The sequence below is a fragment of the Poecilia reticulata genome, linkage group LG6 (genome assembly GCF_000633615.1).
Source record: "Poecilia reticulata strain Guanapo linkage group LG6, Guppy_female_1.0+MT, whole genome shotgun sequence".
Classification (NCBI taxonomy): Eukaryota; Metazoa; Chordata; class Actinopteri; order Cyprinodontiformes; family Poeciliidae; genus Poecilia; species Poecilia reticulata.
In genome coordinates, this window is record NC_024336.1 from 6,839,416 (window position 1) to 6,856,697 (window position 17,282).

The 17,282-nt window shown below is 41.3% G+C and overlaps 1 protein-coding gene across 2 annotated transcripts in view; it reads right to left on the minus strand.

The window, feature by feature from the left end:
* LOC103465836 (A disintegrin and metalloproteinase with thrombospondin motifs 20) overlaps positions 1–17,282 on the minus strand; it is a 95,788-nt gene that overhangs the window by 24,470 nt on the left and 54,036 nt on the right. For both annotated transcript variants that reach the window (XM_008411017.2, XM_017305348.1), the window contains 12 exons: positions 16,434–16,600; positions 16,135–16,264; positions 15,568–15,694; positions 15,257–15,467; positions 15,017–15,181; positions 14,509–14,679; positions 12,866–12,985; positions 12,298–12,405; positions 10,097–10,261; positions 8,273–8,542; positions 6,620–6,781; positions 5,053–5,229 (listed from right to left, as the gene is read on the minus strand). In XM_008411017.2, coding sequence (XP_008409239.1) covers positions 5,053–5,229; positions 6,620–6,781; positions 8,273–8,542; positions 10,097–10,261; positions 12,298–12,405; positions 12,866–12,985; positions 14,509–14,679; positions 15,017–15,181; positions 15,257–15,467; positions 15,568–15,694; positions 16,135–16,264; positions 16,434–16,600 — 1,973 coding nt within the window. The remainder of the gene's footprint in view (positions 1–5,052; positions 5,230–6,619; positions 6,782–8,272; positions 8,543–10,096; positions 10,262–12,297; positions 12,406–12,865; positions 12,986–14,508; positions 14,680–15,016; positions 15,182–15,256; positions 15,468–15,567; positions 15,695–16,134; positions 16,265–16,433; positions 16,601–17,282) is intronic.

Here is a 17,282-nt window from a genome sequence, read left to right on the forward strand (position 1 = left end):
TGTTCTTTATATTGAGTTTAAATATGACTGAGAAGACATTATGATATTATCTGAATGTATCCAAAGTCATATGTTCCTAATCTTTGTCTGACTTCTATTAAACTCTTATCATAGTGCATAATGTTGGATAATTTGTTTATAGATTGAATTTGGTTCAAATTTCTAGATTTGAGGCGATTAGTGAATAGCATAAAACCAAATCTGAATTTTCACAATGTGATGTGCTAATGACTGATCAGGGCCGATGAAGGTCGATTTGAATTGATTGGTACATCAATCAATCGCTTCCTTTTACACAGCAGGGGTCTAAATAACTAGACATACTTTAAATGACTAGAAAAAAAGTCCCTTAATTACAAATTTTGTTTTTTTGCATGCACCCTATCAAAAAGCACATTCAAGGGTGTGCTGTGGTCGCACAGGGGTTAAGCACAACCCACATATGGGGGCCTTAGTCTTTGACGCAGCTGTTGCAGGTTCGATTCCCAACCTTGGCGACCTTTGCTGCATGTCTTCCCCCTTCTCTCATTACCCACTTTCCTGTCAATTAACTATCAAATAAAGGCCACTAGAGCCAATAAAACCTTTAAAAAAAAAAAGCACATTCAAATCCAGTTGCATGTCATAAAAATGTCTACCCTGCCAAAACAATAAACTGTTCATATTTAAAGATTTGACTTTGTGTGGTGCTGTGTCTTGTTTTTATTTGCTCGCAATGCACATCCTTGAAGTATTGTCAAGTTTTATGTGCTTACTGAGGTTTTTTTTAGAGATCAGAGAATTTTGAAAAAAAAAAAAAAAAAAAAAAAAAGTATTTTCAAAAGCAGATTTTATTTCGCTTATAGGGATAACGTTAAGAAACAACACAAATGTTACAGTTATGTCTCTTTAATAAATTTTACATAAAAATGCTCAACATAACCTAAGTATTTTGCATGTGAATGAAATAAATAGCAAAACAAACAAACAAAAAAAACAAACAAACAATGAACCGAAACAATACAAAATAATTATTATAATAATAACAATAACGTAGACTTGATTCATTTTGTTTTTGGACCACAAAGTATAAAAGGAAAAAAAAATGGCTGTGGGAGTGAAACCACCATAGCACCATTGCTCGGTTTTAGTGAACATACTCGCATACTCACTAACACACACACACACGCACACACACACACACTCACATACACAATAACAGTAAGGAGCAGGAGCACTAAGAAGGGGAGCTACCTATGTATCCTCTACAGAAATGACCCCAGATCTCTGGTGAGATCATCTCAGATAAAACAGCCTTTGACTGCCCGCGGAAGGTTTATTCATTTGTAGGACTGTAAATTAAACTCGAGCGTTTATTCTGAAAACATGATCACAGCTTAGTTTGTTTGAGTTTGATCTTAGTTCAGAGGCCGCCTCCCTCAAGCAAACATACCCACACACCTGCATAGTTTCAGACTGAGAGTAGTCGGTTCCAACTCTCCTGTTACCATGACAACCAGCTCAACATCATTTCTGAGTGTTAAAGCTGAATATCTGAATGTTCTTTGTGTTTTTTTTTACAACCCACTAAAACCATCTGCTCTGTCTTACTGACAGAGCTTCCAGGCAGTCAGTTTTCATCCACTGTTTATTAATGTGAATATGATGTGTTTTTTTTAGCTTTCAATATTTTTTTTTTTTGTTTTTACGGCTTCATGTCACGACAACATACAAAATCTGTGTTTTCTTTATTTTATTTTTAAATAATTTATTTATATTTGTATATCCTTTAAACTGAGGTGAAGTTAAAGACTTTGGAGGTAATTGTTCACTTAGCTACCACCATTGTGCTCTTGTTGACAGAGCACAACAGTGTCTTGTTGACAAAACTGCTAAATATTTGACCGTAAATATTTCTTATAAAAAATATTTAGCTGCCTTATCTTATTTTTCAGGAAAAAAGGGGGCCAACTTCTCCTATCTTCTCTCTTCTATCCACGGTGGTGTAAAATTTGAATCGCTGCAAACAATATAAGCATTCCAGGTTTGGGCCACTGTGGTCACAGAGTTATTCCTGAACTACTGAGTCCCTTTCCAGACAGCTACTAAACTTGGTGATCCAAGCAGTCATCAGGCTGGACAGGGGACAAATCCATCGCAGGACAACACAGAGACATACCCAGCTCTCGTTTTTAACAAAAAAAGAAAAAAAAAACTTTCCATGTTGTTCAAGTTATTATTACATACAAGCCAAGAATTATGACATTCGTTATTGCCACTAGTGACGACTACATGCACATGTTGATCAGGACATCGTGTGTTTCTAAAGTCGTAACGCCTTCGTTGTGACCCGAGTAAGAACAAATAGAGGTTAAGAGCGGAGACGTGAGCCAGCACCAACAAACTGATGTTTAAAAATGGAGAGTAACTTTAGTCAAGTGTTCAGTCTGAACTGGAAAAAAATATTACAGCTGCAACAATTAATAATCTGTTGTAAAGAAATAAATACGTACATATTTATATATGTTTTTATTTTTGGAATAAAAATCCTTCAGAACAAAAAAAAAAAAAAAAAAAAAAACAACTGGCCATACGCAGAAAAAAAAAAAACGACAACGGACGACCGGAAAAGCATCTGTGAGCCGATGTTTGAATTTGCGGTCAATAGTACCCCATGTAATGAAATAAATACTTTATTTTAAAACTTGAAACCTGATAATACTTAACAATACCCAGAACATTTCCCTACTCTATTTAAAGAAGCACACAGAAGCTGCTAATGTTGTTCGTATCAAATTTCACTCATTTGCATAAGTGATGCAGGTGTTGCTTCTGAAGTGCCGAGCCGACATGATTAGCTGAGAACCCCAGGCAAAAGTTGACTTATTTTAGGAAAATCCTGTTTCTTTGACTTGATGGGATGGAGAAATTACAACATGGAGCCACATGGAGCACAGAGTCCTGAGAGAATCTTGACGTTTCGATAACATGACCACCGACAGATCGCTTTCCTGCAGCGTTAGGTAGTTTCTATGCCATTGGCACAACTGCAACAAATTGCCAATCTTGAGCTTGAATGGCTTTACGCGTTGTGTGGACGGAGGGTATGAGCAGCAGCTTGTACACCATCATGATCGACACCGCTAAGCAACACATCATCTGTCTCATTCTACTCTCAGGACATAGTGACAGTTTTAACAAATATGTAAACGCATATTTTAATAAAAGTTGCCTACTGCTGCTTTAAAGTAAGTTGTTGTTTTTTTTACAGGAGTAGCATAATTTCACTCTGGAAAAAAACTACTTTAATTTTAATTTTAGCATATTTATTCAGTTACATACTTGATTTTAATACTAATACCTTCTTCTTTTTATATCACCTCTTAGTCTTCTGCTACTCATTTCACAAGACTGAAGCAAACAGAGAAGGTGTAACCTTTAAACTCTCGTCTCTGCACAGTTTCTCTACATCGTCCAGAGTCCCAGTTCTGTCTTTCGCTCTCTTCAACTCACCCAACTTGTTAACTAAACGATCTTGGTCTGAAGACTGAGATGGCCTTGGATGGAAAGTAAATTTTGTACAAATAAACCATCTCTTAATATTATTCCGATCATTATGATGCATGGCTGCTCTCGTGATACAGTCATGAATCATCCCAGTTTGAGAAACCAACATATTTTCAAGTTGCCCAGTTGTGTTTCACTGAACTTGGCTAAAAGAGACCAGTGGTGTCACAGGTTGACTTTGTGCACCACCTGAGGGTTTGGTTTGATAGACTCAACCACAAAGACGAACCTTCAGGTAAACTAATCTCCCAGATAAATCCAGAATATCCTCTAAGACGTGTTGTTGAGTCATGTGACCTGCTACCTCTGCAGCAGGGCACAAATCAACTCGACGGAAAATGTAATAAAGAAAAAACAATTCTGGAGGCAATGGAGAGTCATACACCCTAGTAAAATAGGAGGGAAAAAAAGCCAATTATTTATAAAGATGTGGATTTTTTCCCTTCATCATGCAACATTTATGTGGAATTTTCTATGTTATTCAGTGTTACATTATGCTACTCCAGTAAAAATTCATGCATTTCATGAGTTTTATACATTTTCACAGTGGGTTGCAACGATAAGTGCAGAGGCAGACTGGAAAGGATTCACTAACCAAACAGAACATCTTGATATTATAGAAAAAAAAGCCTTTCCTTATGACGCTCACTGTCAAATAACAGTACATTTAATTGCACTTTATTCTGTTTAACTCTTATTTCTTGGACGGCATTTCAACCTTTTTTTCAAACTGCTTGACGACTTGGACATTTTCCAGACCTTCAAACGGAGATGAAGCGTTTTTTTTTTTAAATTCAGTTTGAGTACAAGCGCAATCAAAAACAGGAATGAAAACTACGTTCCTCTGTACAAACTGTATTTGCCCATCGCGGGACGGGAGAGGTTCTGACCAGGAGCACCAGTAAAATATTAAATATTCAGTTACAAAAAAACCCCAGCTACTTGGAAAAATAAAATCAAACTGTACAACGATACATACACAAAATACACTGAGAGGCCTTTGTTGCTGTTCAATAAAGGCCATAATATTAACTCTTATACACAAATATACACTTGTGTACTGCAGATACAGGATGAAGACAGCAGGGATTATTTTCTTCACGCCTAATATATGAAATAAATACTTCCCTCCATAAATCGAAGGCACTGCTGGACAGCACTGTCCTGATTTACAGGTTTTAATTTGAAGCCTAGAGTCCAAAATGCCTTCCATGTGTTTTTAATGACGCTGTAGATGGAGCAGCATTGTTGCTGCATGTTTTCTGTTTTTTTTTTTTTTGCATTCTAATCAGCACCATGCCACTGAGGGGCCCATCTGGGTGGGCTGAAGTCGGCTAGTAAACAGTGAAGCTCGATACCCGGCATTTACTTCAGGAACTCCTACAGTTTCCCGCCTGGAGCCATTATCATAACACACGATCTCTCTCTTTTTCACAGTGATGCACCCCCCCTCCTCCCCCTAATTGAGGAAAGTAAATGTTGGAGGTGAAATTAGTACTATCGTACCGGCTTCCACGGTCGGCGATGCCAGGACGCGGCGCCCGGGCAGGACTGGAGGTTGCACTGCTCCACGTCGGGCGGCTTGTCCAGGACGTCGCAGTTGTAGTCGTTGAGTCTCTGACCGCTGGGCCTTTGACACACCACCAGGCGAGTCTTCCTCCCTCCACCACAAGTCTGGGTGCACTGAGGGAAACGGCGGAGGAAATGCGTCAAGCTTCTGGTGCCGCTCTGGCTAGTTGGGAACGTAGACGTGACGAGCCGGCTTTACTTTTCTCCCGTTAATCTAGGCTCTCTTTCTACAGCACCTGAATGTTAAGTCTTTAAAAGACGGAAGAAGGAAATCTAGCACACACCTTATAGACCAGTGGTGTTCAACTCACTTTGGTTTTGAGCCACATCCAGGTCCCAAATGTTGTGGCAGGACATCTTGATAAAACTAATTTAGATYCTCGTAATAAACACCAGGCCATCTTTTCACGCTGATATGAATTGACAATACGCAAATTAAAACTGATCGGATTGATAAAATAATATTTAAGCACACAACAACAACCTTGAAGGTTCTTTTCATAAAGTCAAGTTATAAAAACGTACAGYGGGCTGGATTTGGGCCCTGAGTTTGACACATTTGGTCTCAGACCGCACCTGGTAGATGTTTTATCTTTCATTTGGTTCTTTGCTGATGGAAAAGTTTTCAGAGGATATTTAAGAGGCTCGGCTAGACGGGTTGAAACTGACGTGTGTTTTTTTTTTTTACTTGTTCCAAGCAACAAAGTGCAAAACGATCCAATTGACTGTCTCAGATTCTGGGGTTTTATCGCGAGTCTGCATTTGATCATCTTCTTCCAGTTTGCAAGCACAAGAAAGAGGACTTTCGATGTTTATTGGGGACAAACATTAAAAAACTGCAATAAATGGACAATTCAAACCTGGACTGGAATATTTTGCATGTGACAATGACAAGTTTCTTTAAAACAGTTTGTAACCTGTGAAAGCTTTCATCTCCCTCTCGTGAGCCGGGCACTGCATGTTCTCAAGACCTGGATGTGCATCGTTGTGCAGATCTAGGATTTTCAGCAGGTTTCCTTAAGTTTCTGTCTCTCTTTCTTTAGCTTTTTTTTTTATCTTGTCGTCTTATTCTTAGTGCATGGCTCATCAATAAATGTGTAGTTCAATTACAACCATTCTCGATAAGCAATATTTCTGGCAGGTTCTTGCTAGCACTTCTTTCGTTTTACCCATCAAGCTCATTTATGCTTTACCCTCATATTTCTGCTCTTATTCCTGTCCTTTCAGTTTCTGTTCACGTCTTACTCTCACTTTGCTTTGGGTTGAAGAATTACAGATCTGAGTTTCTGCCCCCAATGTTCCTTCATTTGGATCCTAAAACTACCTGKCACATGAATTTATAATGTGCTCATTGACGTTGTCATGCATCCACACAACACAGAGTCCTCCTTGGAGCTCAGGAGTCTTTGTGTGCCTTTCAATGCAAATAAAAAATACATTCCTAATTAAAAGAAAAAAAAAGGTCAGGTACAAGGAAAGACCGTAACCCAGAATATAGTCTCACCTCTCCCCAGACCCCGTAGTTCCACAGGGGGCAGGGCCCGGAGTCGCAGCTCTTGGACTCKGCGGGTTTGACCCTTTCGTCGCAGTAGCTGTTACTCCGCCCGTCGGCGTCCTGGCAGACCACCACTCGCCTCTGGAAGCCTCCCGCACAGGTGCTGGAGCACTGAAGGAAACACGCAGCTCATCAGGATGCATTATTTAGCTCCGTTTGTGCGTCTTTAAATATATCGATCCCTCCGATCTGCCATGGCGCTGCATAAAATTCTATTGTTTTGATCAGTTTCGGCCGGAAATACTTCGGCTTTAATGTTTGTTTACATTCATTTCAATTCAAACTATTTCACACCAGAGCACCGTTTTTATTTGCCTTGGTAAGAAAAGATATGAAAGGACTGCAAAGGTATTTAAACCCCTTAGTTGTACAAAACTACTTACTTACTTTGATTGTATTGGGAATCTATGTGATAGACCAACATAAAGTGCTTTTTTTGTTTTTTTGGGTTTTTTTTTTTAAAGCTGAAGGAAAGTTTTAGGTCTGCACTTTAACTGGACCGTAGCTCTGCACCACTCCACTGCAGCTTTGGCTGAACGTTCAGAGCTGTTGAGGCTCCTCCTCTGTCTCAGGTCTTTTAAAGCTTCCCTTTTTTGCTGTATCASCCTGTATTTAACTCGTTCCGTCTTGTTATCAGCTTTCGAGTTTGTTCCTTGAGCTCCGTGTGTTCTTTTCTTCATGTAGTCAGGAGAGGTCAAAGGGGTTTTTCCACAAAGTTCTCCGTGTCCAATATGCAGCTTGTAAGCACACTGTACTAAATTTTTGGATTTTTAAAGCTCACTTAAGTTTTTCACAGAAATATATATAAAAAAAGGGAACTAATGTCAATATTTTTTCCCCTACAACAATAGCTAAGGATTTTTCATCTACTGATGGAAACAGAYGTAGTTTAAAGATCTTTTTCAGCCTCTAAGCAGCAATAACCATTCAGTGCCAAGATGATCTAACCAYGAACAAACGTCTTCCAAGAAATGTCAGAGGATTCTGCCTTGACATAAGCTAATCGAATGGCTCTGAATCAAATCATAATGATGTATCCCTTCTGTTAATGGGAGGGAGAACACAGAGTACCGGCTACATGTGGGGGAGGACAGAACAGACTGAATCTAGACGCTGCGTAAACAGCGTAATTTAAAATTAAAACCATTAGTTTGCAAGAAGAATTTTTTTTTTTCCTGACATGGCAATTTCAACATAGAATAAAATCACTATGAAAGGTCAAATCAAGTTGACGAATACAACGTTGCAAACGGGTTAAAAACAGAATGTTTGCTGCTTCATCTGTTTTCATTGCGTCAGAGTTTCATCGTGGAAACCTTTGTTTTTTTGTTTTGTTTTGTTTTATCACAGGCTAACCAACACATCCATGTCGGAACATAAAGTACATCATAAGGTTCATTGTGTCTCCACTTGCCTTCTGCTTCGAGAGATAAAACCCATCTGCTCCCTCACGCTCGAACCTAATTGGTTCAAAAGATCGTCTTTGCACGCAAAAAAAMCCCCCAAAAAACAAAAACATACACGCATACCTCAAGTGCAGGTAAAACACTATTTTTCGCTCGCTGCTATTTTTCTAAGACGTGCTATTTGTGCTGAACATACTGCGCCCCACGGTCCGGTCCTCCACTGGTTGTCTGCGGACGGGACGTTCCAGCTGCTGTGTCCCGGATGACGTCCCGGATCCTGAGGGTATCCGTAGGGTTGTTCGTAAATGTGCTGACGGTTGTAGGCGGAGGGGCAGGGAGCAGCCGTGCACTCTTGCTCGGCCGCGGGCCTCTCGTCGGGATCGCACAAAGACTGGTCCACCGGCTGGTGGTAGTTGGAGCAGACCACGTGTCTGGTGGTCCGTCCGACGCCGCATGTAACCGAACACTGGGAAAGTCAGGAGGAAATGTTTGTAAGCACAAAAGAGGGGGAAAAAAAATATTGTCACTTTTTTTTCCAATGTAAAAATGTTAAACTTCATAGAGTTTTGCACAAGTTATAAATAAATAAAATACAAGAATTTACGGCAAGTGACGACGTGTTACAAATGTCCTGGTTTTAGTATCTAATATCACAACATTCATCAAATATCTGCAATGATACATTTACACATACTGCTGGTTATTACTGCTGGTTATTACTGGTGGTGTGTTTGGTGGCGTTTCAGAGTCTGTATCTTTCTCTCAAGTCTGTCACTTATGTGTTTCCTTTCCAAGCTCAGTCTTATGCAGCCAGAGGAAGCATTTCTCGGTTAAACGTTTTTATTCGGCGATGACCGGATTTTTGCTGCGTGTCAAGAGTAGGGCATGAAGCGCTTTATTTGGTACTCCTGTACCATCGTCAAGTATATCAGAGGTAGGAGATTTAGTTCGTCTCCTACTCACATTAGAGCAAAGGAGAGTTACGGACGGACTTTTAAACGTTTGCATTTAGCGCGCACGAGCAAGCAGTGTTCGATCCATCCGTTGGTGAACTGCAGTTTTTCTCCGAAAATGAGGGATCATATTAATGCCAATGCAGGCGAACCTGTTCTGCAAGAGCACCCTCCAAATTATCCAAAGTGGAAGGAGCTACAAAAGTTCAGAGGTATTGTACAACCAGGTGTCATGACCAGATGCTGTGACAGCCACGAACACTCGTGTCACGTTCAATGCTTCGACATTAAACCTAGTTTGAGAGAGTAGCAAAGCACCCACATAGGGACAGAAACATACCATGATTTGATCTATTTAGATAGGTTAATAAAGTGAATGACATTTCTTGGTGGGGTGTGGGTGGTCTCCTTGGGGGTGTGCAGCACCCACTGTGATGGGGCAAATAATGGTAGGGTAAACACTGCATCTCTAGTCTACAAAACAAAATGTTCTTGTTTTTTTTTTTTTTTTTAGTTTTTACCAGATATTGACCCCCTTCATGCACCGAAAAAAAATCTCAACATTTTGACATTCAGTTTGGATCCCTGGCTAGTAACCGCCTAATCTACCGTACATAGACTCCTTGCCCTGAATTATTTGAACTTCTTTGTCTAATTAGATTTCTCTAGGACATTTTCCAGGTCCAGAATTTGGCCCAAAGACAACAGAGAGTTGCTTCTAATTGTTTCCACAAACTGCTTATTATTGCTACGCCTCAAGACATGAAGATTTGTAAAGCTTCGACTGAGAAAATGAAGGAGAAATCAATTTAATGTGCCAAATTAAATTTAACAGACTTATTTTTTCCATTAAAGAAGTTCATTTGGCTTTAAAGGGCTATTAAACAGACTTTTTTTCCCCCCTCATATGATCACAGTTTAAAATTGAACGATGATGTTAAATAACTACGAACTTCACCGCAGTACTGCTTTTAAATGGAAAAAACAAAACAAACCCTTAGAGAGATTTTAAAATAATTTATTAAATTGTTGTTAATGTTGATCTAAGCCTTTGATGTTGTACTTACAGCAGACCATTCTCCGGCATGCCACTGACCACAGGGGCTGAAGCAGGCGGAGAACTCCGGGGGCCGCGGCAGGTGAGTGCAGTACGACTCGTCAGCCACTCCGCCCTGAGCGTCTCGGCAGCTGACGTATCGCGCACGCTTCCCCTTCCCACAGGACACAGAGCACTGCGCAGAAAAAGAAAAAGAAAAAAAAAAGAAGGCAKTGATTAATTAGAAAATGCACAAATTTTAAGCTTCAGAGCATTAGGAGAAAGGTAAAACGTTTGATTACAAATTTAGTGTTTTCAACTCTAATCGAAAAGAAAACTGTTTTTTAGGGGTTTTTTTTACAGGAATTTGTGAAGAAAGAATTTAACTGTACTAGAAGCAGACTTGGATAACTGATTATGTTAAATAGTCACGTCACACAAATGGAAGTCAAAATCCTTGATTTTTAAAGATTGCTCATATAGTTGCAAAAGCATTCATACAACGAACTCATTGCATTTATTGGGTTTTTATTTGATAAACCAACAAATACATGTCTAAAGATTTTTGGCTGCCATCTTCGTATATTTAGGGACTGTTATTTTATTGCAAAYTATTATCTACAAACTAGTTAATGGTTAATTAGATTAGATGTATAATATTTGCAAACAACAACTTTCACCAACGATTTTACATCGGATTGGAGTCTGGACTTAGGCTGGGTTCCCTTTCTGCACCAAATCACTGAGATAATCATTAGAAGCCATGATTATGAAAATGAACAAATCTAAATCCATCCATCCATTTTCTGCTGCTTATCCGGGGTCAGGTCGCGGGGACAGCAGCTTCAGAAGGGAGGCCCAGACTTCCCTCTCCCCAGCCACTTCTTCCAGCTCCTCBGGKGGAACCCCAAGGCGTTCCCAGGCCTGCTGAGAGACATAGTCCCTCCAGCGTGTCCTGGGTCTTCCCCGAGGCCTCCTCCCGGTGGGACGTGCCCGGAACACCTCACCAGGGAGGCGTCCAGGAGGCATCCTGACCAGATGCCCGAGCCACCTCAACTGGCTCTTCTCGACGTGGAGGAGCAGCGGCTCTACTCTGAGTCCCTCCTGGATGACCGAGCTTCTCACCCTATCTCTAAGGGAGAGCCCAGCCACCCTGCGGAGGAAACTCATTTCGGCCGCTTGTATCCATGATCTCGTTCTTTCAGTCATGACCCAAAGCTCATGACCATAGATGAGGGTGGGAACGTAGATCGACCGGTAAATCGAGAGCTTCGCTTTTTGACTCAGCTCTCTCTTCACCACGACGGACCGGTACAACGCCCTCAACACCTCGGCTGCACCTAGAAATTCTGTCCATGAAGGTAATGAACAGAATCGGTGACAAAGGGCAGCCTTGGTGGAATCCAACTTTCACTGGAAACGAACCTGACTTAGTGCCGGCAATGCGGATCAGTCTAAATCCTTGAGATGAATTGTTTGTTGTGAATCAATGTATTGTACAGTAGCGTAAATTCCACAGAAGCACTGACAATATTTTTTGCAGCCGAGGAAAACCTCACGTCTGATTGATGAACATGCGATACAACCTACAATGATTCTTTAAGGAGCAAGAAAGTGTTTCTCCTTTGGATATGAGAGAATCTGCGTGCATGTGTGTGTGCGTGTGTGTGTGTGTGTGTGCGCGCGTGTGTGTGTGTGTGTGCGTGTGTCTGAAGGTGTCTGGTAGAGAGGCCTGCTTGGCATATGAGCTCACATCAACGTTCAGGCTGACGGAGACGGTTCAACTGCGGAAATTGTACAGTCATGTTGAAATGAGATCTGCTTTTCATTTATGTAACAATGCAAACTATTAGGGAGATGGAGGGGCCTCCAAGCCCAGACCCCGGAGTGTGTGTGTGTGTCTGCATTTTTTTATTTGTGTGAGAGAGAAAGTGAAGCTACAAAAGCACCAAACCGTAAAAAAAGATAATAGCCGCATAGAAGAAGCTTTATCTGGGGAAAAATGGAAAAACATGTCAAGTCATTCGGATAGGACCCTCAAACTTAAAACCATATGTAGCAGACCGGAGCAGTTACTTGTGTATGGTTTGTTTCTACTAAAATACACAGGAATGTGGATGCGTGGATCAGATTTTACCACCGTTGCCTTTACCTACACATGTAAAATAACAAGAATAAACCATCGTGCTCGGCAAATACCGCAGGTAAAACACCAAACCCATCAGTTCTTACAGAAGTCCAGGAGCCGAATCTCCACTGAGTCACAAGCTGAACGGTGTTGTCAGGGCGAGGCGTAATTTGAGCTGCAGAGGTCCATGGACAAGCAGGCATCTCACAATCCTACAAACCAYGAAGATTAACACAGTTTACCAGAGGATTAGAATAAAAAACTGAAATATTGTCCAGAAGTATCTCCCAAATAAAAATAAAAATAAAAAATCCAGATTATTCTTGCTAGAAATTACACCAACCAAACAAAAAGGTTAATCTGTAAGAAYGCTCTAACTGGTACCAGAGCAAAAAAAGCAATAGGAATGTTCTTTCTATGCATAAGAAAGAAAAGATTAAAAAAATATAAATCTTTTAAACAACGGGAGAAACCCAATGTACATTGAAAAAAGTGAATATTTACACATGTAACAAGATAGTTGGTGTGCTTACAATAGAATGTATTGTTTTACAAAAGTAACAAACTGCATTTTGTCACTGAAATACATACAAACAAAGTCTACACTCTTTAGTGTGTAAGCAGTTTGCTTAATTGGTTGGGTTTTATTTTTAAATGTCTCTTTAGCCCTACCTGACTGTCTCTGGGCCTCGCTGCAGCGTTGCACTCTCTGTCATCTACTGAGTCGCCGTAATCCCCTAAAACGCACCTCACAGCTCTCATCTGGTACCCGTGTCCGCAGGTCACTGCACACTGAAGCACAAAACCACAAATGTGCTTAGACACAAATTTTMAAAAAGAAAAAGGGCGGGGTGGAGTGTAAGATAGTTGGAGCCCTCTCTTTTTTGAGGTCAGTCAACGTCCGTCAAGGGAAAAGCTGATTAAGACTTTGACATKCACTTATGTGCAGAAACGTCAGTTCAACCTGACCCTTCACCTAATTACCCCGTCACTTACAAAGCCACCCGACTGTGATTAGCAACACTGCGAGAGTAGAAGGAAGTGCTGAGATGGGTTTATTTGACCAGCAATTTATAATCACACAAGCACAGAAGGGAAGATGTCCTCCAGCACTTGCAAATATCTTATTTCATATAAACATGCGGGGAGGAATTAGCCTTGCATGTATAAACTATACAATGACATCCATTCACAGATGTTTGAGTTGTTTGCTGAATTTGCTCGAATACCCAAATCCAAAGTTGGAATCGTCAGTAAGACAGGAACTGCATGTGTGAGAAAAAAAAAAGTCCARTATGGACTGATAGAAAATGAGAGAAAATCGAAAGAATCTTAGAGAAAATGAAAGATGGATTTACAAAGAGCTTCTTGCTAATCAGACRAAACACACACRAAAACAAAGCAGTCYTAAGTAAAAACCATTTGTTTCATCAGATGGACTATGAAAAGATATATCATCTGAAGTAATTTTCTGGTATTTAGAATTTAAAGTTTATTTTCCAGGAACYTTTCAGACGTTCTGCAATTACCCTCCAAACTGTGGTAGCCTAACCTGGTGCAGTAAATTGGGGAAATGTGATGTGCAAGAGTCAAAAATGTTCCAAAAATGTCTCTGATAACGTTCGATTAAGTTCAAGCGCAGTTCCAGGACTCCRTCTTGAAAGTCCCAAAAGGTCGCTTTTATGACAAAGAGTAAAGTGTGAAAGGGGAAGTAAGCACCAAGTTCCAGTTAAAATCCTGGTAAGTTTTAGAAAGTGAATTAAAAGTTCAGCATAAGTATGCGGGATGTTTTATAAACAACTTGGTAGCCGGAGTCAGTGASTTCACAGAAAACAAACAAAGTTATAGAAGAACACCTGGTAAGTTATRGAAAGTAAAAATTACCTGACATCTGAAACTGCTGAGCTTTAGATATCAGGTGACATCTAAAGCTCAGAGGTTAGAAAGTAACCTCTACATTTCTGCAGAGTAAATGTTAATGTGAAGGAAAGTRACTAGTGAAATCATATAAATGTCAGAATAGCATTTACTATGTCGGGGGAAGTAACCAGTAAAATGCAGGAAACAACAGATTTACTGTACCTTATGCAGTGCAACCAAGATAAGTTCTCCTAAGCACAATTAATCAAGGTTGCCCGTCACTGATTTAGTGACTGAAAGCGTTCATGTGGTTCTTGTACTTTTCATTTCTAACCTATATAAGTTGAACCATTTAAAAAAAAAATGTAGTTATTTTAACCAATTTAGCATGCGTATTAAGTATTGTTCAAGAATAATTTACAGTACGTCTGTGAGAGCTTGTGCACTGAACTCACCGCTCCCCAGACGCCGACCTGCCACGTCGCGCACTCGGGGAGTTTGCAGCTCCCCACAGTGGGAGGTTTGCTGGACGGGTCACAGAAATGTTCGCTCAGCTTATCCTCCCCGGCTCCCGTAGTGCAGGACACTTGGCGGTGCCTCATTCCTTTCCCACAAGTCACCAGACACTGGTGGTGTTTGGGCATTTAGGAAAGAGAGAGGATGAAATGATCATTTCTATCTGGTGTATAGAGATCAAATCAAACATTCAGCCATCCTAAAACAGTACAATTTATAAATACCATCCTATTTTTGAAAGCCATACTTGTTTTACTGAATGTGGAATTAAAAAAAAAAAAAAACGTGGGTTCAATTTGTTGCACTCTCTTGCCAAACTTGACTTTGCAAAACTGTAGTTGCAGTTTTTAATCAGCATTTCACAAGGTTTAAAGAGGTTTACTTTGATGCAAGTGGAGAACTATTGCAAATTATTCATGCTTTTAGTGTGTATTTGTGAGAGCCCACCTCGCTCCACTCACTGACTGTCCACTTTGGACACGGCTGGTCGTTGCAGGACTCGGTCACTGCCCTCTCGTAGTCGCTGCACTCTCTGTCCACCAACCGCCGGGCCAGGTTGTTCATGCAGTAAGACTCTCTGCTGCGAATCCCGCGTCCACACGTCTTAGAGCACTGCACAACAGGGCTTTTTAGTGCGGCTTTGCAACAGGGTCAAGCTCGCAACAGTTATTTTGCTGCAGATGTTACCTGCGACCACGCGCTGTACTGCCAGCTCTTAAGCAGACAGTCCCCATGGCAGGTCTCCCTCGTCTGAGGTTTGGCGATGTCGCCGCAGACGCTGGCCTCCATCCTCTCGCTGCGTCTCTTCGTCTGGCTGTACTTCATACACTGAACATCCAGGCTGCGGTAGCCGGGGCCGCATTTCGCCGAGCAGTCGCTCTTTCCGGCGACGTGCCATCTGTAGAGTAAAAGATGTTTGCGTAAACGTCTGGGAACGCTGGGGCTCGTTGAAGGGCTGTGTGTCGGTATAGTGGCTGTGCTGGTTCCTGAATTCCCACCTGACTTCGCAGTCGGTGTTGCAGGGCTCAGTAAAAGCAACGGGGCGAGGTAAACGTTCACAGCGTTGATCGGATACTTCGAGGTGATCGCTGTCCCGAACGCACACGGCCTTCCGGCGTCTCTCACCTGAACACAGGACGAAAACGAAGGCTGGCATTAGATAGATCCTTGTAAATATGAGAAAGAGAGCAATAATCAGAGAAGCAGCCATGATGTCCAGAGTGACGCCAGAGGAGCTGAGGGGATCAACAACATTGGTAAGAGAATTTTTCAAAAGATGAATTTCAGAAATCTGCCCTTAATGGAAAAGAGTCAAGAAGAAAGCCATAAATAATAGGTCCAGTTTGTCTTAAGCCACAGATCGCAGCGGTTCCCAACCACCAGCCTGTACCGCCCCCCATGGGTCGTTTGGTGTCGAGATATCATTTACTTGGTATCCACAATCAGACCACTGGACCAATTTTATTCTGAAATACCAGCAGCCTTCACCTGCTTCTGTAAATGCGCTTGACCACACCGACCCCACACCACTGAGAGGAGTCTGCACAGCACAGCTGAGGCCGTACCTTGACAGAGGCGGCTGCATTCCAGCCAGGAGCCGGAGGGATCCCACACAAACTGCTCCCTCTGCTCCTCGATGGGTATGTTGAAGGAGTAACGCACATCTGGGTTGTAAAGGTTCCCCACGCACAAGACCTGCCGAAACAACGGCGTCCACACTGAGACGTCACATCTTTAAATGGAGGGATTAAAACTCGCTACGCGACAAAGAGAATCTTCTGCAGAGGTTTATGTTAAAAAAATGAGGCTCTATCAAAAAAAACAATTCGGTAAACAAAACAAAAACGCAAGCGTTTTTTAGTACCTGTAAAACGAGCTCCTCCTCGATGCGGTCCGTGCAGTTGATGCGCTCCACTTTAGTGTCCGAGCCGCTGTACTCGATGACCGTTCCCTTGAAGGTGATTTCCCTTTTGAACATCGCCACCACAAAGTTCCCATTCAGGAGGAAGTTGGACTGGCCGTCAGACAAAGCTGGAAAAAAAGAAAGAAAAAAAGAAAAGAAGCAGAAAATGAAAGGTTGTTTTAATTCTTCTCAAATTAAAATAATGCTGTGGAAAGCACTCGAATAAATGCAACTTTTTTTTCCAAAATTTGCTACGTAAACAAACTTTTATGTAAGTTTTTTTTATTAATTTATTTAAAGATTTTTTTGGCTCTTGTGGCCTTTACTTGATCGTTGATTGACAGGAGGGTGGGCAATGAGGGAGGGGGGAGGGCATGCAGCAAGGGTCGCCAAGGCCGGGAATCGAGCCTGTGACGGCCGCGTCGAGGACTAGGGCCTCCATATGTGGGTTGTGCTTAACCCCTGCTCCACCACAGCACACCCCAGTTTTTATGCAAGTTAAAACTAAACAGACCCTATATTTAATGCGCTTTACAGTATGTGGAATATATCTCTTTGTTTCTGTTCATAATTGCACACCAGCTGCAAAAAATAAAAAAATAAATTTGAAAGCTTTGTCAAAGTCATTGCTGCAGGCAAATCTGAGATAGTTGGAGGTACGCTGCACAACTCCACTCAAATACTGGCACCGCGATGTAAACAAAGTCTTTCCACTGACTGCAAATACAAATGAATACATAAATGTTCATTTGTAAGCAACCAACCAACTCTTCTACGGCCAAATCCTCTACAGTGGAATATATATATATA